We start from the raw sequence: 26,887 nt of genomic DNA, 5'->3' as shown, positions 1-26,887 counted from the left end.
AAATGACTTTTATTTGCATCAGTCATTCTCAGAGAATCATTAACCAATTCTGGTGACAAACTTGGAGCTGTTGTTGAGATATATGGGAAGTATTTTAAGTCAGAGGATGAACGGTAGCTGCAAATCTTTCATCCTTACTGTTTTGAAATCACTTGAAAAACAGTCTGGTCTGCAGGCTAATGTAATTTATATTGGCTGAGGATGGCTCTTATCAACCTTAGTGATTGTGACCTGCTGCCCGTGCTCCCTGAGAAGCAGTATGGAAGCAGTATGGTAGTAGGTGAACCTTCACATTCCAAGGAGTCCTGACACTAAAGGAATTCTTTTCTAAGTAAACCTGTTCTCTTGAAGATTGCTTTGGGAATCAGGAGCGGGCTATTTTTCACTATTTCAAGGTGGTCCTAAACCAGTTTTCACCCAGTCCGTTCCAGACTTCTTAGATGATGCTGTTCAACGCCTTACTGACCTGATCTTTCATCTGAAACAATTTTAAATCTTGGAAGTTTTAAACTTCATACAAGAAGGTTTAAAAGGAAATGTTTTCTCTTATATGTTTATTGGGAAAAATGAAAAATGTTGCATATATGTAAACTTATGTGATAAAATACAGTTCTGTTTTTTTTTTTTTTCCTTGAACAAATATTCTTTTTCTTTCTTTCTTTTTTTTTTTTTTCCTCTCTCTTGGTTTGTGTCTACACTCAGTGTTGGCTTGTGCTTTTTCTTTACGCTAGTTCAATGGCACAGGCTGTAGGCATTGTGATTTTCCTTTCAACCAATCAATTTACTGGCTTCTAGTTCAGCTGTTCCTCATATAGATTCTTCAGACACAATGTTGAATTCTTTATTTTCTTCTGGAAACTCTAATTGTACTCACAATTGTGATGAATAGGCCATATTAGATAGTAAGTGTCTGAGTTAAAGATTTATGCAACAGCATGTGGGTACAGTTTCTATAAACAAGTGAATGACTGAGAACATTGCATGCATAAAACCTGAGCTACTGCAGATAAGAAATGAATTGGCCAGAGACTAAATAAGCTAAAAGCATAATTATGAAATTGGAAAATGGTGTGTCATATTGATTGCTATAGAGTATTAATATTTGCTACGTTTGATATCCCAGATGTTTAAAACACTAGTTACATCTGACATCACCTGGTCTAACAGAAAGCTATAAAGAAGCTTTTTTCTAAAAACTGTTTAAGGGCTTACTGCCTTTCCAGAGGTTGTTTTTAATCTATTATCTGATTTTCTATATTCTTCTGTTCCCTTTCAAGTGTGTTTTGAAAAAGTTACTTGTGGCCATGCTGAGAAATGAAGGCTACGAAGACACTTCCCTGTGTTTCAAATTTTGCTTTGGAAGAGGCACATAAAATACTTTCAGAAACAAACATTTTTATGTCCCTTAGTTTTGTAAAATTAGAAGTTCACAATATTCTGAAAACATATTGTTCCTGAGAGACAAACATTTCACCACTGCTCTTAGGCTAGCAATTCACAGTGATAAAGGCAGACAGTATATTTTGTTAATTTGAAACATTTTTTTTTTTTTGGGGGGGGGGCAGAGGTGGAGTATAAAAACATTCTAAGTGTCTTGAGGTGTCTGTTGCACACAGGAGACTCAGAAAATTGAACTCATCTTTGATGAACAATCCCAACCTTTTTTGTCTTTGATATTTCTTGTACAGCATAGCCCACGTAAACAATGTCTTATCTTTCATTGAGCATTTGAAGTACACAGAAAACAAAGACATAACCAAGGATATTCAGAACTGACTGGAAACTATGAATTCAGTTATAAAGATTATAGATGTCCATTCTTAGATCCTCTGTTGGGATCTGGTTTCCAGAGGATGAATGGCCTTAATCTGATCTGTAACTGGGCACACCAGAATGAATGTACCCAGCACCTGAAAAGGGAAGGGTAAAACTTCAGTTTCAAAACATGACCCATGTCCTCATTTTCACATTCCATTGCTATGTCTTCCTCTCAATGCTCCCACCTTAATAATCACCTGGTGAAACTCCTTTGATGATGTCATGCTCAGGGAACAAAAGTCTCACTTATAAAAGGATTTTTTTTATTTTTCATAATTTAGCTGAACCAACACAAAACTGAATACTGTAAAGCAACAAAAAATGATGTAACATCTTTAATTGTTCTGTATTAACTAAATAAGGCTACTACACTCCCTTTAAAATAAATCAAAACAGAGAGTTGGTAGAGTGAGGGATCTGGCTCTTGAGGTCTACATATACAGTAAATGTATTTACCATCATTTATTGCATGACATTTTAAACCTGACATTGGTAATTTATAGTGCAGTCAGTCCATAACACTTTTCAAGTGGCTGGGCTTTAATTGCTACCTTGACACTGGTCAAAATCCTAAGATTAAATAATAATTTGTATATATTTATTTTACTTGAAGACAAAATCATCTATAGTTCATCTTTCCTGTAACCTCTTCATTAAGTAAGAAGAGGCCTGTATTAGAACAGGCCTTAAAAAAATTCTTTAATCAACTTTTCATTTTTGAAACTTTCAACTATGGTCACTTGAACAATCTCTATATATTTTTCTTTAGTAGCATAGAACTAGCATAATACTAAAAGTTAATTGGAGTATTAGGTAGTATACTTGAAACCTTAATACATTTGCCAGGAGGAAATGAAGCTTCCTTCTTGAGTGCATCATACCGGTATGTACGAAACTTACACATAGAAAGGTATATTAAAAGGGAGCAAGTTTTGTTTGTTTGTTTGTTTCTCTGGTTTATCATATTTTTCCCCTCATCATTGCTAAATTTTCACTAACCAATAATGCTGAAACAGTGGACTTTCTAACAATGAGGTAAAACACTGAAAATGGGATCAAGGAACAGGCTGCAAACAGACCCTTACACTGTATTACATAAAAGTAGGACAGAGAGAGAGAGAGAGAAACAAACCTTGCTATGAAGAGCAATGAGTAAAATATTTTACACTCTATTTTTATCAGTACGTAAAGACAAAAAAAAAATAAAAATAAAAAATGCCTTCCAACAGTGCAATGGTTGAATGCATTTATGTAATATAAACAACATTATTCTTTGCTTTTTCTACACAGTCCTCTCTGGTCATGCTTCACATCCAGAATGTCCCAATGGAAGAAAGCAAACGACACCAGTCACTTCAGAGACAACTGAAGTAATAAAACACAACTTAACTCTGAACCACTTGTCATGACTGTCAGAGTTATCACGTTAATTGTTAAATAGGATTTTCTACAAATATACAACATATAAAAACTGTTAAATATATAACTTTAGGCTTTTCAAAATACATTTAATGATCTCTTTCAAACAAGTGTTACTTTTGTTTTCTTTTTAATTTGCTTTCTGGTGCTAAATGGTGTATCAGATGAGACATAGGCCACAGATGACCAAACATGCTCTTTGCAAATACTGTATTATCCAACTTTAACTATCAAAAATGGAACTGTAGAAGAGGCATGTTTAACTGGTTAAAACTGAAAATGATTTTAGTACGAGAAAGTCAATCTAAGTACAGAGGAATAAAGGTGCCGTGTAGACAGTTTGTGTTCTTTTTGTCCAAGTTTTTCAAACATAGGTCATTTCCTCTCAGTGCTCCATTATGTTCTCTCGAAAGTGGCATTTCAAGAGCTGGTCTCTGGGTTAGTTTTTACTGCAGCTTTCCATAAAGACTTCTGCTGGACAACAGCTCAGCTTTGTGAAAGCTGGAGTCATGTCTTTGTGGAGACCCCCTACAATTTAACGACATAACTCTGTTAACAGTAAGATTGTGTCCACTTTAAAATAGATTTTGCTCTTTGGTCTATTGTATATATTGAAAGTATAAGAAAATAAAAGCAATTCAGACAGTTTAGGGCACAAGAAGAGTTTCTCTTTTGCACCTCAGTGTCCTCCCATAGGCAAAACAGTCTTCTCTAAGGCTGATTGGGATGATACTCTTCATTGTAGCAGACTCTTCGGATTAAAACATGTAGATAACAGCAAGTCCAGCAGTGGTGTATCACGCAGATGAAACGTTAACCATGAACTTTTTTTGTATTGCTAATGCCCAAGCATATCTCTTTTTTCTATATTCCTTAGTCCAGCGATCCTTAGTATGGTAGAACAAACTTTAGCTCATAATGTAGAGGAATTATGCTGTCTTTCATGAGATACAAAGATACAGACAATTGAGTTGATGACATAGAACGGATGATGATCCACAGCAGTGAAACTTGACTAAGTAGCTCACACAGAGCCTAAACCACTCCTACGAGGATTCTGTGTTGCTGCATTTGTCAGGAGACCTGTAAATCAATAAGAACAAATGAGTCAGTGTCTTAATTTACAATCCTGGTTATCTTTGCTGCCTATCACTTTAAAATATTCTGTACTGAGAATTTTCAAGGAAACAGTTAATGAATTAGAAGATATTTATTTTTCATAGCAAACATTTTCCCTGAGAAACAACATATGAATAAACCTATGTTTATATTTATTACCAAAACAAAACAAAACAGCAACAACAACAAAACTTTGTTATTTCTAATAAGGTCATGAATATAAATGATAGTTTACAACTTCAATGCCTTCTACTCTCTAACAAGCTCCATGCACTTTCCTTTTTACAAAAATTTCACAGAATGTTCTTTTACCTGCATTAAATTACATGTAACAATATCTAATACACATGGAGATTAAGATGGCTATTACTTTTTACATATAAGATATGATGAAAAATGGGCATGACTGCCACGATCATTTATTAACAGTGCAAGGATATTTATACTTCAGGCTTTGCTGCCTTCAAGTTTCCGTGGAGCGCTAGAGCGTGCCTGTTGATCTATACGCTAATTTAATCAACACTGCCCTCTAGTGATGCTTGTAAAAGTGCAAATTAATGTAAATAATGTTTCGTAAAAGTCAATATAATCAGAAAATTGTTTTAGTTACAAAGCTGAAAAATAAAATAAAATAAAATAAAATAAAATAAAATAAAATAAAATAAAATAAAAATAAAATAAAATAATAAATAAAAACAATGAAAATTGGCAATGGACTGCGCTGTTTTAAAAAGAAAATGGAATGGAAGCTGTTAAAATAGAAAGGAAAGGAAAGAGGCAGTGGTTTGAAAGAGAAACAACCAAAGCTCACACTACAGAGAATACGAGTACTGGAAGACAAAACAAACACAAATGAAAAAAGTAATGGCTGGTTTTTACAACAAGGAGCCAGCTACTTGCGCTCACTCAAAATATCAGTTTAGAAATGGTTTTGAAATTACACAGACACTGTACAACACGGAATGTTTTGAGGTTTATTAAGCAAGCATGATTGTTATAAAATGCTGTTTGAATGTTCAAACTCTATCTTCTGCTTTGGCATTGTCCTGTCTCCAGATAGGCAGAATTGTCATTACTGATGGAAATATCATGCATAACACCAGAAAATACTGAACAGTGAATGTGAACAGGCAAAACAAAACAAAAAAAAAATCCAATTCACTTAGTTCAAGCTGTATATTAAATTTAGACTTTTTAACCTAACCCTCAGAAAAGTAAATTAAAGAAATACCACCCTCCAAATCAATTTAGTGACAGCTTGAAACATATTGTTCTCTGTATATATATGTAGAAAGATAGATAGATAGGTAGAAGGATAGATAGATGAATATTTTCCTTATAAGGCATAAAGTGTATGTCATAGATTTCTGCTTTGTCCTCTCACCTTTTCCAGGAAAAAACACCCCAGAAATCTTGCACACAGCCTTTCCTTTTCGGACTAGTGATCAGATCTCCAAACCACATGGCCTCAGACAGGCTGAAGGCAAAAAACCTGGATGATTATTGTGGTATATTCCCCTTTTTTAAATACACATTCAGCAAGAGAAATTATTAAAAAGTTTTATTTCTATTAATTGTTCTGTTTCCCCTTTACACTCTTTCTTGGGGTTTCCATTATACCCTCTATTTTTCTTCCCATTAGAAAAGAACATGTTTTTTAAGGTAGCAATACTTTTTAGGCAGCAAGATACAAAGCATAAGAGTTATGGTTTATTAGGCCTGAAAGTAAACTGTTACTGTGTGGAGAATTAGGCTGACTTAGCTTCATCACTTCTGAGCTAGGCTGGAATGGCCCAAAGCTGAAAGCAACAGCATAAACTGGTGATGGACTGTGCGTTCAGTGTTTTCATAGTGTGCTTCTCTACCATATTGGTCCCAGGACGGAGACAGAATTCAGGTACAACCACATTCATTTGCAGATACCTGCTGCTTTGTCATTTCATGGATTTAAAAGCTTCCTTCCTCACTTGCTATCACTGTCCCCACTTTGCACATCCCTGCTGTCTGAATATGGTATCAACACTTTAAAAGAAGGAGAGAAGAGGAGAAAAATATGCATTTTTAAAATGCTGAGTTAGGACGGAGAACAGGTTTGAAATAAAGTGATGGCAAGAAAAGGAATAGAGTAGAGAACAGGAAGTGAATTTACAACTTTGGACAATGACAAGAGAAAATGGAATAAGAAGGAAAGAGAAAGGTATAAGTTAACAAGGGAAGTTTAAACATCTTTAATTAATGAAGGTGTGATAAAGAAGAAAGATAGGTAATAGAAGCAACAGTTAAAAAGGGGAGAGAAGATAGGAGAGAGCATGAAGAGTCCAGAGAAGAGGAAGAGAATGTATGCCTACCCTCCCATGTCCTGTTTTTTCCCATTCCATTTCACACTACAGACGAATTAATGACTCCCTCCCACCCCCCAAAAAAAAACAACACCAGACAGATCAAGCAAGAGAAAAGAGGGATCCCCAAAATGACCATGAAAGGGACTTGTTTACTATTTATACTAACAATTCAAGCCATGGAAAGTACCACATCTCTGAGAGGGAAGTCCAAAGGAAAATGATGCTCTTGATGACTATTTGGTAGCAAATTCTAGAATAATAATTAGGTCAATACAGATTGCAATGAAAATTATAAATTAAATAACTATATACAGGGAAGTGTTTGAAAGCTTAGACCAGGTATGTTGACATAGTTTTGTTCATTTTTTTTTTCCTTTTACTTAGAAAACTTGAAACAGCCTCAAATTAAAGAGACCCTGGGTACCGTTTACCTAATGCAAGGTTTTCTTTTCTGTCCATCTCTGTACAGGACTCTTTCCAGTTTTAGGCATCTTTGCACAAGTCTCTTTGTCACTGACTTCAGTGAAGTTGGAATTTCTCCCCAGTGCTTCAGACAGCAGGTTCTGCCTCTTTCTGAAGGAGCCAGAGGTTCTGATGCCAAATATTGCATTGCAGTAATGATAACGACTCCCTCCATTTTTTCCTTTCCACAAAGTGTGTGGGCTTTCATTTATTTATTTATTTATCTTTTCCCTGAGTTGTTACTGAGATCACCTTTGCTTCATGGTACTGGCACTGAATACTTACATACCAAGAAAGAAAATGGCACTGAATACTTATGTACCAAGAAGTTGATTGTTAATGTAACTCATCTCCCATTCAACTCTCAAAAACCGACATCTGTTTTCTCAATAGAAAGTTTTTTTTTTATTATTATTATTTTTTTCTGACTGAAATCATAAGTGCAAGGGAAAATGGGAAGGTTGCCCCTCCAGTGTATTTCACCCTCTTCTGACAATAGCCTTCCTTCCCCATACCAAAGAGTCTAAAAGCACTGTCACCCCTTGCAGAAAAGCAACTTCAGTGCTTCCTCTCACTGCAGAGGCTGAAAAGCCTTGCAGTGGCTTATGGGCACTGATCCACCAAAGCACTGCATCAAGGTCATTTCACCATCAGAGTAGTATTTCCAAATGCAAACCCCACTAAACTCTAAAATACCATCCAGCTACATTTTTGGCATAACATTAGAAAACTGATGAAAGAACAAAAAAGTTGTTATAACAGCCAAAACAGAATACACCATGCCATTACAGTCAAATACTGTTCCTTTCCTTTGATAATACTTTCACGAGCTATTCAGTATGAGTTTCTGCCCTACCACCTGCCCCAGTACATTTATTTAATATCTCTCAACACTTAGAGAAGTTATGTGCTGCTGCACTTCTATTTTATTTTTTGTATGTATTTATGGTTTGTATCTGTTCCCAGCTGTACATTACAAAACAAAACTGGTTGTTTTACTTTTAAAAGAAATTATGAAGTGAAATAAAGTTACTGTCCTTTAATGTCGCATGCAAACTCTTTGCCTGATCCAAAGGTCACAGAAGCAAACAGATATTTTATCGTAACAGTTAGTAGGAATCTTCTTTTGGGTTCGGGATTATTCCACTATGTATGTTGTCTTCATTTATAAACAACTGACTTCAGAATGAAGGCAAATGAAAAGTTGTCTTAAAACAAATGGTCTGGCAATACACATCAGTATTCTGGCTGTAAGACTGAAACAGCTTGGAGAACTCTTGAGCTTGTTGGACTTTGAAGTCCAGGACTTTTAACATTGAGCAGGCATCTAGTACCAGAGATTAAAATACTACTGTACCCTAACTGACTATGTGAGGGAAGCCCATGTTCTAGTATGCTCCCCAGAATTCTACCTAGGCAGAAAAATCATTTTCCTGACTGCATATTAATCGATAACCCAAAGTATAAAAAAAAAAAAATGCATTTCATATGACCTATATATCCTATTATAGTTCTTGGATAGCTGGAATACATCCTGAGAATATTTGGCTCATTAGAGCAATTATAACACAGTCTGCCTAATTTGTCTTTCTCTGAAAGAACTACAATAGGGGAGGTCCTATCTTGGAAAGGAAGGGAAGGGAAGGGAAGGGAAGGGAAGGGAAGGGAAGGGAAGGGAAGGGAAGGGAAGGGAAGGGAAGGGGAAGGGAAGGGGAGGGGAGGGGAGGGGAGGGGAGGGGAGGGGAAGGGGAAGGGGAAGGGAAGGGAAGGGAAGGGAAGGGAAGGGAAGGGAAGGGAAGGGAAGGGAAGGGAAGGGAAGGGAAGGGAAGGGAAAGGGGAGGGGAGGGGAGGGGAGGGGAGGGGAGGGGAGGGGAGGGGAGGGGAGGGGAGGGGAGGGGAAGGGAAGGGAAGGGAAGGGAAGGGAAGGGAAGGGAAGGGAAGGGAAGGGAAGGGAAGGGAAGGGAAGGGAAGGGAAGGGAAGGGAAGGGAAGGGAAGGGAAGGGAAGGGAAGGGAAGGGAAGGGAAGGGAAGGGAAGGGAAGGGAAGGGAAGGGAAGGGAAGGGAAGGGAAGGGAAGGGAAGGGAAGGGAAGGGAAGGGAAGGGAAGGCCAGGGAAGGCAAGGCCAGGGAAGGCAAGGCCAGGGAAGGCAAGGCCAGGGAAGGCAAGGCCAGGGAAGGCAAGGCCAGGGAAGGCAAGGCCAGGGAAGGGAAGGGAAAGCCAGGGAAGGCAAGGCCAGGGAAGGCAAGGCAAGGCAAGGCCAGGGAAGGGAAGGCCAGGGAAGGCAAGGCAAGGCAAGGCAAGGCAAGGGAAAAGAAAAAAGAAAATGTTCGCTATCATCAAGGACAGAGGAAAGACATTATGCAAGCCACCTTGATATGATGGAAATGGAAATATATGGTGCTTTGTTGACTTACACAGGCTTTCCACCAAACAAACAAACAAACAAAAATGAACAAACCTGAACAAACCCTCTATCTTTCAGTGCAACATCGAGGATCTAATTTTGAATTAAAACATTTAAATTTCTGATCACAAACCAGAAAACAGAGAAAGGTTTACTGTAGCTGTCAAATATTTTCAGTCAGGACTGAATTTCAAGAATGTCTGGCCTGAACTTTTGCTTTAAATAGAATCCACATAAATACCAACAATTACATGTCAAGCCTGGTAAAGCTTTAGCAGTTTCATCTGGTTTCCATTTTGCATTTTTAGAATAAAAATGAAAGTAAAAGTGAACCAAAGTTTTCATTTTTGCTACAGTAGCCAAGTGCTATTACATGACTGTCTGTTGAAGTTATCCTTGCACACTGGGATGACAATTCTGAACTATCAATTGTGTTTCCAGCCCTGATTTCTGGAAATTCTCTGGATGTCTGGAATGTAACAGGTCATTTTAGAAGTTTTAGTGTTGTCTAACAGCTGAACTACTTGTCTAAACTGTGTATTTTACACTTTCAACTAAAGTCTAAAAATAGCTTTTTTTTTTTTTTGCTTTTACTTTTATAGGAATCAAAAAAAATAGAAAATACAAAAATCATTCACAAAGATAGGTGTAGATTTGGTCAGTCTCTGTCTCACAAATCTACTCATAATGGAAACGGCATCAAAGCTTTTACCAACTGACTGCAAGTCAGGTAAACAGCATGTCTTTCCCCTCTGCTTCTACAGCTGTCTGTTCTAGGAGGTCCCTGAATAACTAACCACGTATAATGCAGGGGAAAAAAAAAAAAAAAAAAGAAAAAAAAAAGAGGGAGAGAGAGAGATAGAGAGAGATAAAAGCATTAAGATGCCCAAGGAAAACCTTACACTGCCTTGCAAGATACCTCATAATTCAAGGGAATAAAAATGTAAATTTTTGGCGATGATCCTAGCTGTACCACTGACCTGCTGCATTTGTTGAGAACTCCCATTCATCCCATTTTTCTCCTATTCCCCCTGCTTTCTCCATGCTGTTCATATACTCAAATTGAACTATTTAATCTTCAGAAAAAGACAAGTTAATCTAACTTTAAAGTGACTGTGGCTATTAGGAATAAGAAAGAGATGCGTGGGAGCTACTTTACTTAGTAATACTGCATTCTTTGACACTGAGCTAGCCATGGAAAGGACATTTTCATGAGTTCAAACTACAATACCTACAAAACTAGGAATAATAAGATTCATCAAATCTAGTGGCTGCTTGTGGGTTCATGTTTATAAAAAAGCAGGCTAGCATATCAGGCAGTGTATTTACAGGCATGCTTGGTCTATATAGTGCACTACATAACTATATAGTGCACTAACAAAGTAACTCATGAGTTACAGATGAAAGAATGCAACTATTAGGCACCTTCTAGGAGAACATGCCGTTCCTTTAAGATCCACTCTGCATTTTTGTTTTGTTTTCTTTTCACTTCTATTCAAGTCAGACACAGAAAGAAGTATATATTGCAACTCTATGACTCTTTGCAAATGACTTTTTTTTTTCCCAGTAACAGTTATTGTAGTATCAATAATCTGATACTGAATCTAATACCATTTTTCCTTAAATATCACTCCTGAACTCCTATCACTCCTATATTCTCAGCTTCTCCTGACCACCTGCTAGGAGTATCACTATGACTTTTCATTTCCTTCTCTGTAAAATTCCTGTTTGTCTTGTATTACCTTCTTTGAACTTGAAAGATCTTGGAATGTGCTGGGTCAGATCATACACTCCTTCCATCTGCTGAACTGTCCATAAGCAATACTAGTGAAAGTAGTGAGACTATTCTTCCAATTAGGTAAATTTAATAACCCAACTGAAATACATTTGACTTTGGGTCATACAGGGCACCCATGTTTGAGACCCCAGGCCTAGACATGTGTAAGCTTGCTTTGCAACATCTAAATATACACAAAGGAAAAGCAATTGAAGTGGCAGAAGAGACCATAGCAGGAATATTTGTGCTTGGACCTTGAATACAGGGTGCAGGTGGGAGATTTTCATCTGAAGAGGATTTAGAGCGACTGCAGATAACAAAACAGGGCAGACCACATTCTGTCCCCTATGAAAATCCAAAGCCAGCTGCTTGAAGCAACATAGATAGAAAGAATAATGAAAAGGATTACACATCATGTGAGGAGAAACAATGCAAAATAGTGTGGTTTTCCCTCTCTTATCTACCGGGTAAGAAACACACTTAAAATAACCCTATCTAAAGGCCTTGAGCAATACCCCAATTGTATCTGATTTCTTTTTGCTTTTTTAAAATGTTTAGAGGTGTGCACCCATAAAAAGCTAAGCAGCAGGTAAAACTAAGAAAGATTTGCAACTGGCATGGAATTATAAGCTTGAAAAATGACTACGTCTCTGCTCCCCTTTACTCTTCAAATAAAAGCAACTGCAATATTAACATGATTGAAAGTATATAAGAATAGCCAGGGGCTTTCCTCAGGGTAGTAAAAAAATAACCTGGATTTGCCATTCCTGAGACTTTTCTCTAAGGTAGGAGACAGTTTCAGACTAAACTGCCAATGCACCTAAGAATCCATTTTTATTAAAATGCAGTAACTTAATGTATACTGAATTCTGAATATTCATACCTATGTGCCCATATTGAGAGTGTACTGCTTATTAACGTATCTGAACAGAAACATAACCTTAATTACATTAAACCTTCATGTTAAAAAATGCTTTAAATATTTCGAGGTAATAAAAATCAGCTGAAATAATGATCTTCCATAAAATAACGGATGTAATGCCACAGCGTGCCTCTCCTCATGGAGTAATGTAAGTTTTAACTATAAAGTTCAAAAGCAGTCTTGTCTGTTTTATACTTAAAGTTTATCAGTCTAATCAATGGAAAAAAAAAAAAAAAAGAAAAAAGAAAAAAAGAAAAGCACAACAACAACAACAACAACTTACATCTGCCAGCACTGAAGTCCACAGACAAATCTAAACTGTTACTTTTTCTTCTCTAATTAGAGGAGAGAATTGTTCAGGGGCATCTGTGAGTGACATCTGATTGACAGGCAGCAAGTCTAGAGCAAGGTTAGTCTCACACAATAAAAATTGGAACAGTGATTTCCTAAGACTGATTGTGAAAGTAGTTAAACTTCAATGAATAATACATGGAAAAAGCAATATGCTTTCAGATGGAATATTTAGAATATTTCATCCATTAAAAGAGAGAATTCTGACTTACAAAGCATGAGCTATAAATAGGAAGTTCAACTGCTAGTGAAGGAATCAAATAGTCAGTGTTCACCAGTGAGATACTGTGTCTGCTTTATGCATTCCATCTGACAATTTATTGCTTAAGAAAGCAGTCATGTTTCACATCATTCCAGAAAGCAATGTACCATAGTAGATGACTTTTTAACAAGCAATCTTTACAAATATGCTGTGTATGGCAAAGAAATCCCAGTATTTAAAATTGCTGTACTTAGCCTTCATTTATGACTTGAGGAGAAAGTAGGAAGTGGACAAGTGTGTGGAGTGGGAGAGGAGGGATATGTGTATGTAGGTGAGGTAAAGACAAATGAAGGAAAATTTTCATAGCCTCATTTGAAAACAAAAGAAAGAACACACACTGCATTCTTCAGTTGAAGTAACATACAGTTATGATAAAGACAGAAAAGCTAGCGTGGTCTTAAAAAAAGTTCAAATGTATTTGGGACACAGAACTAGAAGCCCACAACTGCTCTTAGTCCTTATGACCACCACAATGAAAGGCACATTTTCTAAATGTAAAATTTTCTAAAACAGATTTGTTGTTAGACAGCCCTCTTACAGGTACATGCAAAACTACACAAACGTGTATCAGCACAGATCAGTTCAGCTTTTTATACCTTTTTTATACCTTTTTATACCTTCTACTCACTTTCAGTGCAAGCACAAAACTTCCCAGCTTCCCAACTTCCCTTTGCAGACTTTCAAGTCCTCCTGTACTTCCTTTTGGGAAATGCTTTATATTTGTTTTGTGATAAATTCTTATAATCCCAACTAAAATATCCTTTTGTACATCTGTGCTCATCCTCCAGTTTTCAATTTTGTATGACTATGAGACAGCTGAGATGAAGGATAAAGTGTGGAATTTAAGGGTCAGTATCCCAAATTAGCCAATTAAAATATCTTTAATCCCTTAGTGGCAAGACAGACACCTAAACTCATTATAGGTGTAGCATTCTGATTTACAGTGCAAGTATATTTAAACCTAACACATACGTACAATACAGTAGTTCAAAAAAACAACCCATGTGTCGCTGTCTACTGGAGGCAGAGCAGTCTGTATAGTGTGCAGCATATTGGATCTAAATTATTTGGCAAGATCACCATTACCCTCCCTACCCTGTTTCTATGATATTTTGGCAAGCAGTGCTGTGGTGATCAGATTTCTGCACCAGCTGAAAACAAATAACAAAAGAGGAAAAATAAACTGTGGCAAATATCAAAGAATTTGCTATAATTTACAATTAACTTTGTAGAAATTAAAATATATAAATGAATAAAAGACACAAAAAGATAAAACTAATGTAAAAGCAGCTGCAATTCAACTTTTGGAGCTCATGAGAAGTTTAATTTTTACTTGACACACAAAGATATCAGTCTGGGAGAATCTTACCACCTTATCTAGTTTCATAAGCCACTCACAGAAGTGGGGTAAATCTCCTACCCTTTAGTAACCTCTCTTAATCAGATTTTAGAGATTGCTAATACTGTGTCTCTTCCATGACAGTCCTTCAACTCCCCATTATTGCAATTTCCCTGGGTCAAATTCAGAGTTTATGAAACCTAAATTTAGATATCTGCATGTGATGATTAAGTGTGATCTCCATCAGGGTCAACAAAATCTAGAGTTCAATTCTGTCTAAACACACATGCTTAGGGCCTTTAAGACAACCTCTGGCATCTGCCCTGACCTCCAGATGCTGCTTCAAAAGGCCTTGTGTCATACATGCAAGTTCCTGAAGGTATCTGAGAATCTTGGAGCATCTTGGATGCCCTGAACACAAGTTCAGGGAAATGAATTCTACCCTTACTCTCTTTTATCTAGTTGAAAAGGGTCCCAGGCAACTCCTCCTTATGACGCTGTGGGCCTCATTTGATCTCAAGTTACCCACTAGGTCCTTGTGTAACACCATATGCATTGCTGCCCAAGCCATATTCGTGTGACTGAGAATTTCATCAGGGTTGAGTCACACAGATGACAGAAAACAGGGTTAAGATACCAATCTTGTGATCAGTCCCTGTGTCTAAAAAGCAAGCTAGCTAAGGCTATGAGACAGAGCCTGAAAAATTTGTGTGGGTCCACCCTTAAGAGAGAAATGTGATTGCAGTGATCACTCAGTCCCAGTTCAGGAGGATGGGATTACAGATAAGTATCTTACTACACTATTCACATGTCATTACAAGTGTTATGAGAGCTGTCAATTTGTTTCCTAGAAACATTTTTCTGACCTTTGTTATCTTTCAAGCTTTTTTTCACAATATGAGAATGACAAATAGTAACATCAGACCCTGAGAATATTTCAAAATTGAGCTATTTAAGAGACATATCTGGGTTAAATGAGAGCAAAATGCCCCACTTTCTGTTCCTCACTTGTTCCAATTGTAGGTGTAGAAGAAACCTTGCTGGTTCATAACATAGTTACTCAGACGAAATTCAATGAACCTGAGAAGCAAACAAGCTTCAGGTGAAGACAGGGACCAAGATATGGTATTGACAATGTCATTAGTCAAATCCAGCGTGGTATGCTCTGTGCTGTTCATCATTGTACCGGTTTGTAATCTAATGCAACAAACAAGCTCCAAGAACCACTAACATGGACCTTATCTTTTACTATATTATTTTATACTTTAGGACTTTTGTCATTAAAGTAAGATTTTTGCTGCTGAGAATTCAGAGATTTCTTTTTTTCATTATAGATTTTCTCAGATTTGAAGAAAATACAGGAGATTTGAAAGACTTCAGCTGCTGGCAGTATCAAGTCCTTGGTTCCTCTGATATGTCTGGGTTTGTGAGGGGGAGGTTCTCAAGACAGAAGGAAGAGATATCACCATGTTTTAGCAGTTACAAGAAAGTACATCAAAGTTAAGGGGATAGGTCCTAAAATATTAACTGTAGTGCAGATGGCCTGTGTGGGTGAAACTTGAGAATGTTTTATGAGAAATCACACAAAACTCAGATGCTATAGAAACAAGACACAAAACAGAAAAAGAGGAGAATGTATTACTGACTCTGCCAGACATGCTAGGCAACATTTCATAAATATCAGATGGAAGAAGTCATGATCAATCTTTCCTTTGAGGTCAGAAATTACATGTCATATAGAACAGAACTAATGCACAAGTGACATCATCTGGTTTGAGTTTCTACTGTCAGTGGGAGACCTATATATGCTCCCCAGAGTAGGTTTTGACTTAGGCTGTGAATTTCTTGGAGATGTCAGTGTATCAGGGCTAATTAACAAGAAATAGTTTGTGTTTGTCTGACACTGGCCATTTTTCACGAATTAAACAGAAATGAGGAAAAAAAAAGGCAAATTTATTTTTTTTTAGTAGGGGAGAAAATCTGCAGTGTGTAGGAGACATTGTGGGTGTGATCCACATATTCTGTAAGATTCACAGGGACCACTTTGGGAATGACACTATAAGCAGGAATATGATGTTGAAAGACAGCCATGCAAGGTGTGAGCATAACATTGACCCAGCAGTCACATCTGCTTGTAAGGTTCAGCTGCAGTTTTCCTCTACACGCAATGATTAACTCTGTTCATGAGGGTTTCATCACTGCTAGACTCAATAGGTTCAAGAACACATAAAAATTGTATTTAATAATATCACTTTAGGAAAAAAAATATATATATTTCAGAAAGTTAAACTTTCATTTCAAAGTGAATAAATTACTTTCTCATTTTGCATCCCAGGAGTAGTACACTGTAATATGATATCCTATCATGAATATATACTATTAATTCTGACATTTATTGCTTAAATAATTAGCATCACTTGTTAGTTAGAACTGACTGAGATGTCTTATTTTCTGTGTCACAATATTATCTGTTTGCACTGCAGTAAAAATATATATTACTTCTATCTGAAAAATAAAAACCTGGGCTCTAATTATCTTACTGACCTTTGTGCATCTCAGGAATTTGTTAGTCAAGGACACTTTTTAAAGAAAAGCAGATATTTTGAGGTGCCAATACAGTATTTTTCAGAGCATACTGCTGCTATGTACACATATCTTGGTTATTGTAGCTAGGTGCCACAAATTAGAATACATAAATCTTACCCAGTGCTCTAAAAATGTATTGCCTGACAGTCTTCAAAGGAAAAATATACTTGCTTTTATTATGTAAATGAAATGAAACGCTACCTTTGGAAGACCCTGTGTCTCTTTATTGGTGATAGAGAAGGCTAACAGCAACTAGTTTCTCAATTAATGTAACTGGTAAGTGCCTTAAATAGAGGAATGAATCTGGATGTCACTAATGATTGTTTTCATATTTTAATAAACACAGAATCAAAATCTAGGTTGTAAAAGACTTTCAAGATCACCTAGTCCAACCACCAACTCAACATAATGAGTCCCATCAATAAGCCATGTCCCTTAGTACCATGGACACCACATGCGTCCTAAATACCTTCAGGGATGGGGACTGCATCACTTCCCTGGGCAGCCCATTCCAATGCTTCACCACCCTGTCTGAGAAGAAATTCTTCCTAATATCTAATCTAAACCTCCCTTGGCACAGCTAGAGAACATTTCATTGCATCCTATTACTTGTCACTTAAGAAAAGAGACTGACACCTTCCTTGATGCAACCTCCTTTCAGGTAGCTGCAGAAAGTGATGAGGTCTCCCCTCAGCCTCCTCTCCAGACTAAACAACCCCAATTCCCTCAGTCACTCCTCATAAGCCTTTTTTTCCCTAGCCCCTTCACAAGCTTCATTGCTCTTCTCTACACATGTTCAAGCAACTCAATATCCTTCTTGCAGTGAGGAGCCCAAAACTGAACACAGTGTTTCAGGTGCAGTCTCACCAGAGCCACATACAAGGGGACAATCACTTCCCTGGTCTTGCTGGCCACACGATTTCTCCAGGCCAGGATGCCATGGGTCTTCTTGGCCACCTGGGCACACTGCTGGCTCATGCTCAGCTGGTTGTTGATCAGCACCCCCAGGTCCTTTTCTGCCAGGAAACGTTGTAGCTACACATCCCCAAGCCTATTCACTTGTTATGACCCATCGGCAGCACCTGGCATTTAACCTTGTTGAATGCTGTGTGACTGGACTCTGCCCATCAATCCAGCCTATCTGGATGCCTCCACAGAGCCTTCCTACCCTCAAGCAGATCAACAGTCCTGCCCAACTTGCATTGTCTGCAAACTTACTGAGGATACAGTTGATTCTCTCATCCAGATAATTGTTATTTTATTTTATTATTTAATAAACAACTGTATGGTATGCAACTTCTAAAGAGCAGATGATCTTTTCATCTTCCTAGAAAAAAATACTTCAAGGAAAGATTAGAGGAAAACAGCTCCTTCTTTAATTAGTACATTTGATGCTTAGGGTCTTTTCATTACAGTACAAGCAGGGGACACTTTCATCTAGATTTTTTTTAATCAGTGTTAAGTAGTATTAGGTTTTAATAATTTAAAGTAAGACAATTACAAAATACAATGATTATGTAAAAATGGTTTTGATCAATAAATCGTATTATAACACATCAGTAGGAACAAAACACAGAATAGAATAGAATAGTTCAGTTGGAAGGGACCTTCAAAGATCATCTAGTTCAACTGCTACATTGTTTTTAATTGGTACTGATATGCCATAAAATAATGTCAAAATAATAATGAAAAAAAAAAAGTGATAAAGCTAGTAAATTTCTTTGTATTCCAAAACTTAAAATGTCAAAATACTTAAATGAAAAAAAAAAAAAAGTGAAAATATCAAGTTTTAACAAATAATTTTAGTTTTAGCTTTTATTGTTTGTTGATATGGTATTTGGGTAAACAGAGTTCCATTTTATTTCTGATTGTTCTCCCTTATCTTTTAAAAACTCCACACTTGCACATAATCTGGCTAAAAGGTGAAAAGGTGGTGGCAAGGAGGGTTTACTTTCTTACAACGTATGCAAGTTTGAGTCTTTAAGCTTACTCTGATAAAGTATGTTTAATTAACCTTACAAATTCTTCATACTGACTTTCAAAGTGCTGGCTCTATCAACAGGTAACAGAACACATTTTCAAAATGATTTCCCATTTTAAGGTGTACTTATGTCAATATTTGATTATACTAGTATTTTCTGAATAATATAGCATCTGCATATTCAACCAATACACTCTCTTCCTGGATTATTTCATTCAAAATCTGGCACGATGATAAGTCAGAGGTCTGACATTTGGAATTCTTTGGACTGACTCCAGATAGAAATATATAAATAAATCCATATTTGCCAGAGGGCATCTTTCCCAAAGTTAGACCAGGCATCCAAGGCCAAACACATAAACTGCAACTGAGCACTTTGCCATCAAGATTAACAAATGGGATGATTTGTAAATGATCTTATCATTCCTAGCAATGGCAATAGTTTGCTCACATATGACATATACTGTTGTCTGATAGGCCAGAAATACACAAGCAGAATCAAAATCTGAAAAAAAACAAAAGGATATGGATCATAAGTAAAGACAACTCAGTGACTACAGATTCAGATCTGTATTAAAGTCAACAAAGAGATAATTACATTTTAATTTAAAGCCTCATACATAGTTTGATCTGAAATTAGTGCCAAAATTCATCAAAAGCTGTCAATTGCCATTTGCTGTGCTAATTTGAGAGACATTCATATATTTAAATATAAGTATACATTTTTTTTCTGTTCTGCTATCCTGCATATTCTCCTGAGACCATTATGACTGGCTTATTTCCCAGACATCTCTGTAAAGGATATTCTGCTCATGAAAAATATAACTTGTAGTGTCCTAAACTGGAAAGTGTGGCAGAACACTTCTGTTTGGCAAGTCAGTGAGTTGGGGGAAAGCAGTGTTTGAATCTGAAATCAGAAAAGTAAACTGAACTCTTGGTTGAGTCCTTGAGGTTTAGAACTATCACCTATAAACTGAAAAGAAAGCTGTTCGCTGGGATTCTTAGCAGGGAATAAGGCGTACACTTCTGTAACACTTTATATCATAGAAAGAGATAAGGGGACTAAGGAGATATATTTAGGTGCAGTATCTGTAAGTGGTATGGCTATTAACATGACAAATTTATTAAATTTTATTACAAGTTACATCAGAGAAGCACTCAGCTGAATTGTGCAAGTCTGCAGGTTCTTATTAGAACTTCTTTGGTGGATGCCTCAGAGTGCAATATCAACCTGTTCACAGATTCAAGTCTATTTTTAATAAGATGATGTGTAAAGAACTACTCAAGCAATTTATTTATTTATTAACTTATTTAAAGGACCACTTCAAAAGAACATCCTCTGTGCTAGGTTGCAGCATCATGTTCTCTCTCCTCCTTGCAATGCTACTGGCTACACAATGGTAAATCTAAATCACAGAAAGCTTAGTGTTTATTCTCCTTTGCCATTGCCTGTAGACTAGAGATGAGGTAGATTTCAAACATGCACACTGAAAAGAAAATAGAACACAAGTTTCTTACCTCATCAGTAACTATTTTTAACTAGGTTTAGTCACTAAATGTAAGGGTTCAATTCATTACCCCCAGCATGACATGTTCAGACGCCTTACTGTACTGAATGCTGATGAACCTGAACAGGCTCCAAAGATCATGGATGACTGCCTACTTTTCTTCACTGGGAACTGCAGCTTCCAGGAGCTAAGTAGGATGGCAGCTGTGGGAACTGCCTCCCACAGGAATAAATTGCAGCAGACCAGCCACTTCCTTATAAAGAGAATCAGTCTTCAACAATCTTCTGCCTTAGAAACACTAAATGGCAAAAGTCTACATACAGAGAGGTAGAGCAGAATAGCTGACTTCTGATAATTTCACTCTGCAGAAGTTTGGACAGCACAAAAACAAAACCATCAGACAAACAAAAACAAACAGAGGTTCCCAGAAATATTAGTCCCCAGGCTAATATTGCCAAATGCAAAATGACATTCAGACAACATGAAATCTCCTGAGGAACTGAATTTTGGCATTTACTTACCAAAAAGCTGGATGGTGCATTCTTCCGCTGCTCTGGTTTTTGAAGAAAGTACCTTTGGATTTGTGTTTTCTGCAGAACCCCAGAGTACCAAAATGTACTGGCTCAGTCTCAGTTCAGACTTAAATGAGTGAATACACACTTAGAGTATCAAACACACTTAGCTCTAAGGCAGGTACTAAATTGGTCAGCTTTGCCACATTAACCACACCTCTGGGTATGTGCAGAAGTAAAATGCTATGCCTGTAAGGAACTTTACTGGGGAAAACAGGTTGTTCATAAAATGACAAAAATCAAGGATAATAGTCAAAATATTTGTTGAAGTCTTGGATTTATGCTTCATCAATAAAACAGAAACACTATATACACAAATATATTGCACTAAAGAATTCACGTAAGTAAAGCATTTTTTTCTGTTCAAGATAGCCTACATCCTTCTTTGCACCCTCTGGGAATATATTTCCATTAACATTTGTGCCTTAATCACCCCACCAAATCTATTGAAAAACATTTTAAATACACAATCTTGACCTCTCTGTTAGAAAACACTCACCTCTGTATCAACCATGGGCTATATTGTTCAGGAATTTATGAAAAGGATGTCAGAGTGAATAAAGCTGAATGGGTTCTATGCCCCATGAGTTCAAATAATTTTTGAAAGTGATGCTGAGTATTTTGAAGGCTGTAGCATAACTGAATATTTACTCAGTAAATATCACTCAGGTGTTATCCAATGTAAATATAATCTGAAAGGGATGATAAATACAGTATCAGAAAATGCAAGGGGAATATCTACATGAGGAGCAAAGAATACTGACAAGTTTTGCATATGATGGAGAAGCAGATATCCTACTGAATATCTCTTCATCCTCACTAATCACAAGTCTCAGCCTGCACATTGCCTTTGAAAAATCACTCGCAGAAGATATTTCTCACTAATAATGAATTCAGAAAGACACCTTATTTTCTTTTTTTAATGAAGTTAACTTGATTTGTGATGGCTGAAGCACTAGGAGAGTGGAAATCTGCAAAGTAGGGCTAACTGGAATGACTAAGGTCCGACCTGCTGTCAAAAATCTCAACCAGATGTTCTTGACAAGCTCAACAAGACGTTCTAGGAAAAAAAAAAAAAAGCTTTCCTGAATGTATGTCCTGGTTTCAGGTAGGACAGAGTTAATTTTACTCCTAGTAGCTGGCAGGGTGTTATGTTTTGGATTAGGATGAGAAGAGCGCTGATAACATGCTGATGTTTTAATTGTTGTAGAGCAATGCTTACACCAAGCCAAGGACTTTTCAGCTTCTCGCTCTGTCCTGCTAGCAAGCAGGCTGGGGGTGCAGCAGGAGCTGGGAGGGGACAGACCCAGGACAGCTGACCCAAACTGGCCAAAGGGGTATTCCATACCATCTGACGTCATGCTGAACAATATATAGGGGTGGCTAGCCGGGGTGAGGGGGCGGGCTGCTCGGGGATAGGCTGGGCATCGGTCAACGGGTGGTGAGCAATTGCATTGTGCATCACTTATTTTGTTCACATTATTACTATTATTATTATTATTATTATTATTGTTATTATTTTTCCTGTCTTAATAAACTGTCGTTATCTCAACTCACAGGCTTCACTTTCCCGTTTCTCTCCCCCATCCCGGAGAGGGAGGGGGGAGGGTGAGCGAACGGCTGTGTGGTGTTTGGCTGCCAGCCGGGCTAAACCACAACAATGTATCATAAAATTAATACATGAAAACGCGAGGATTTATATAGAAGTTATCTCCTACAAAGCTGGAATTCTGGAATTTGATATATTTGTATAATTCTAAGTCAGTGATCATGGGGTTGGCAATAGGAACGGAAATTGAAAGAGAAAAAAATATTCCTTTTCTATCGATGTTTACCAAAAAGGGATGACACTGTCATAAGCTAAATAGAAAAATGTGTTCTAGATGAAACTAGGCAATGGTAGCAAAATAATACATAGAGATTAATTATGAATATGCTCAAGCGCATTAGGAGGAATTTAAGAGGTTGTGCTGGAAATGTTACTATGTAGTACTTAGAAGGTGGAACTGAGGCTGTCTTCTTAAAAAGATGAAAACATGATGCTGGGAGGGATACTGAATAAACTGGAAAGCAGGATTTGAATTCAGAATTACCACAACAGATATGACGGTATAGGCTGAAACTTCTTCGATCTACACAGACTATGATCAATATGGATAAAAAAGCATAAAACTGAGGCAAATGTAAATAACTTGGAAGTACCACAGACAGAGGGGTCCTATTTGACATTTCCTCTACAGCTTCATATATTGCACAGCAGTAAGTGAGAAGCAAGTGAGTTTCTAATATGTACTCTGAGGATTGCATTTATGACCCACTAATGCACACTCTGATTGTTGATATGATCTTGATATTTATTAGATACAGGAATAAAATATTTTTGCAATATTTGTTCCATATAACTGTAGTAATGAAATTACTTATTCAATTACTTATTAGTAATTGAAAACACAAGCAAAAGGAACAGTTAAAAGAGTTATTGGCCACTTTTTACGGTAACCTTGTTTCGACTTTAAAAATATGTGTATATTAATAAATAACCACAAGTTTTACTTCCTCTCCTTGTACAAGGTATAGCCTCGAAAATACCATTTTTACAATGTAATTTTTAAACTGTTCAAGATAGCACAGGATATCTGCTGCTCCTGTATGACACCCACAGGCTGTCTCAGGTCTCGGCTCCAAATACAAGGAGGCAAAAATGGACACTTTTTTCACGTTTTACCTTTAACAAACACACATAAATGGGTGAGAATAAAGGAGTCTCAGTTCCATCTCCTTCATTGTTCACCACGAATGGGCTACAGTGCACAAAAGAAGGTGAGTACTGTGTCCTGTACAGCTGTTTGGAGAAAACTACTGCCTGTCTGTGGTGCACCACAGGCACATGAAAAGGCTGGTGTTTCAAGAACTCATATGTAGCACAACATCTCTTATAGAACCACACACCTTAATGCAGCTTTACCTGCCACTGAAGCTTTATAGTCAATATCCAATTTATTTCTACAGCTAATTTGGGGCCCAGTATTGCCCATTTAGTTTAATGACCATGCAGTGAATGAAAGATTTACACTTAATAAGATAGGAAGTGATCAGGAGACAAACTATGATCCTGGAAAGCATCTTCACTCCAGCCAGTGCTTCCGCAAATACCAACTTCATAGCCTTGTTTTGATCCAAGGGAAAACAATCGAAACCATGTGAAAAATTAAAGGTATAAAAGTTGTGTGAATGACCTCTAAGACATCTGAAAAAAAAAAAAAAAGTCTTATCAAAGAAAAAAACACACCCTACCCTATTCTCCTGCCTTCAAATGCTTCCCCCTAGCTTCAGAGTCACATCTATTCATTTATTTCCCTCATGGAAAAATGGAGGATGAAATTTAAGGCATTTACGCTGAGGACGAGTAGCTATTAAAGGTAGGAGATGTACAGAAAATTCTCTGTTCCTTTGAACAGCATTTCTTCCATGGCAAGACTAATAATAAAATTCATGTTGTTTGAAAAAAAAAAAATGGGGGGGGGGGGAGGAAGAGCCTGGCGAAGTTTCATTTTGCTCATATGTCTTATTATCTTATTTAACAAAAATTAAATAAAAGTAAAAGCTGCAGATTTAGATCGTTAGTGAGAGCTGTGGTCATGCTAACATTGGAACAAAGGACAGTCCCACGGATTATGATATATATAAAAAAATCTGCCATAGTGACCTAGCCACTTAATGGCTAAGGTTGCATACTACTCTGAAGGAGAGTGTTTATTTTCTCCTCTGTGACTTTCAATTGCAAGTAATGCAGGTGTTTGACATGATCTTACAACTGAAATTCAGTAGAAACCAAAACCCCTGTAAGCACATGTAGTTTGCCTTTCAAGGAAAACACTTACTGTCTTCCTTGAGCACACTTCTCATGATTACCACCTGCTGACTGGAATTTAAGTGGAAAAAACAAGATACAAAATGGGACATGGAACGGCAGGCTGTCCTGTGCTTCACAAAATATTTTAATAGAATCACAGAATGGTTGAGTTTGGAACAGTTGGGTTGGTCCAATCCTGCTGCTCAAGCAGGGACACCTACAGAATGTTGCATAGGGTCATGTCCAGGTGGGTTTTGAATATCTCCAGAGAAGGAGGCTCCACAACCTCTCTGGGCAACCTGTTTCAGCACTATGTCACCCTCACAGTTATGTTCGGATGGAACTTCCTGTGTTTCTGTTTGTAACCACTGCTTCTCATGCTATCGCTGGGCACCACCGAAAAGAGTCTGGCCCTATCGTCTTGACATCCTCCCTTAAGATATTTGTATACATTGATAAGATCCCCTCTCAGCCTTCACTACTCCAGGCTGAACAAGCCAAGCGCTCTCAGCCTTTCCTTATGAGACAGATGCTCCAGTCCACTAATCATCTTTGTAGCCCCCCACTGGACTGTCTCCCATAGTTCTCTCTTGTACTGGGGAGCCCAGATGTGGGCATAGTATTCCAGATGTGCCCTCACCAGGACTGAGAAGAGAGAGAACCTCTCTCAACCTGCTGGCAACACTCTTTGATTTTGCATAGATTTTGTTGGGAGGTTAAGACTTCCTATACACCTCAAATTAAAGCATGAGTCTGTTAGCATATGGGATCATTTAATGTGTACACATGCACGTGCAGACACACACAAACCAGCATAAGTATAATATTAGAAGTTTTATTATTCAGTTCTACAGAGAAACTCAAGGAAAGAAGAGTTCCTCCCATAGCTGCTATGTAGCAGAGCAACTAGTCCTCCACTCAGCTGTTGTGTTGTCTCTTCAGCCCTTTACCTCACTACAGCATTCAGCTGTTCATAAAATGGTATTGGCAGGGAAACGATCCCTGCTGATCATCGGAATAGCTAGGACCCAACTTACTTACAACTATAATAATAATAATAATAATAATAATAATAAATAAAGCAGCCATACTCTTAGTTGCAGGCAAAAGTAGATGAGATGCTAAGAGAGCATCCAGGGAAGAAGTGGTTGTTCACTGATTACGACTGGGAAGTTACATTCTGGGCTTACTGCTGGCTTCTGAAGCTTTGTTGATCCCGACTGTGACTGTAAGCAGGGGGATAGTAAGGGAAGTTCTGTACAAAAGTCTTATGTGCTATGTATTGCAGGATCCAGGCCCACAATGCCTTGTACTGACAGAGGAGTACATATGTTTGACATCACTAAAGATAATGAAAGTGACCTGAGGAGATGTTCGTGTAAAATCCTTTACTATCCACAAATGATGACTACAGTGGATTTTATCTGTAAAGATGACCACAAATTCAGACAAAGTCTATCACAAAGATTATTTTGAATCCTATTTTCTCCCCCCATCTTTTTTTTTTAAATAAGATTTTGACAAGAGACATTCATTTTGTAAAATAAGTTTTCCATCTCTTCTGAACTTCTTTGTAGTCCAGATTTAATTTCAGTTTTTGTCTTAGATAAACATCATTTCTGCTCTTTTTTTTTTCTTTTCTTTTTTTTTTTATTTCTGGCAGCATCAGAAAAATGTTGTGTATAACATATGTAGAGAAAGGAGATGACTCCCTCATTCCTAGTGATGGTATCACCAGAGCATGGTTTGGAGGAACAACACTTAGGAAGTTTGTAACATATTTCCATTGTACTATGTAGTCTTGACCTAAACAGAAAACTTCAGTTTCCATTCAAAAAGCATAATTTTAAGCTTTCTAAAATATTGTGATTGTATCTGCACATACATATATTTAAATTTGAATTTAAAAATAGTTCCTTTAATTGAATGCCTTTTTTGATATGTTCAGGGAACATTGAAAATGAATTAAAAAATAGTGTAAAATAACTATCTTCATAAATCTAAACAACATTAGCATACAATCAGTTCTTCTCCATACATCAGTTGATTTCATCTCTCTTCATCTCTTTTGTCTTATGCTTTGTCACACAAGTGGAACAGTAAGATAAATCAACCATTTATTTGTTTTATTGCATAAATCTCACAGCAATAAAATGGAATTGATCACATAAA

The 26,887-nt window shown here is 37.2% G+C and overlaps 1 protein-coding gene across 2 annotated transcripts in view; it reads right to left on the bottom strand.

Annotated features, from left to right (window-relative positions):
- Positions 1-2,144: 2,144 nt before the first annotated feature.
- TAFA5 (TAFA chemokine like family member 5) overlaps positions 2,145-26,887 on the bottom strand; it is a 428,308-nt gene continuing 403,565 nt past the window's right edge. Inside the window, exons 1-3 of one of the 2 annotated variants that reach the window (XR_004781853.2) lie at positions 12,547-12,664; positions 5,741-5,833; positions 2,145-4,320 (exon numbers count right to left, since the gene is read on the bottom strand). Coding sequence is in view for 1 of the 2 variants with exons in the window: in XM_035567230.2 (XP_035423123.1) it covers positions 4,312-4,320 (9 nt within the window). In the remaining variant the exon portion in view is untranslated. Of the gene's footprint in view, positions 4,321-5,740; positions 5,834-12,546; positions 12,665-26,887 lie in introns of those variants that run through there. The other variant, XM_035567230.2, reaches the window with a different exon arrangement.

This window comes from Cygnus atratus, chromosome 1 (genome assembly GCF_013377495.2).
Source record: "Cygnus atratus isolate AKBS03 ecotype Queensland, Australia chromosome 1, CAtr_DNAZoo_HiC_assembly, whole genome shotgun sequence".
NCBI classification, from domain to species: domain Eukaryota; kingdom Metazoa; phylum Chordata; class Aves; order Anseriformes; family Anatidae; genus Cygnus; species Cygnus atratus.
Note: the sequence above shows the minus strand (reverse complement) of the source record. Positions and strands in the feature narration are given on the sequence as shown.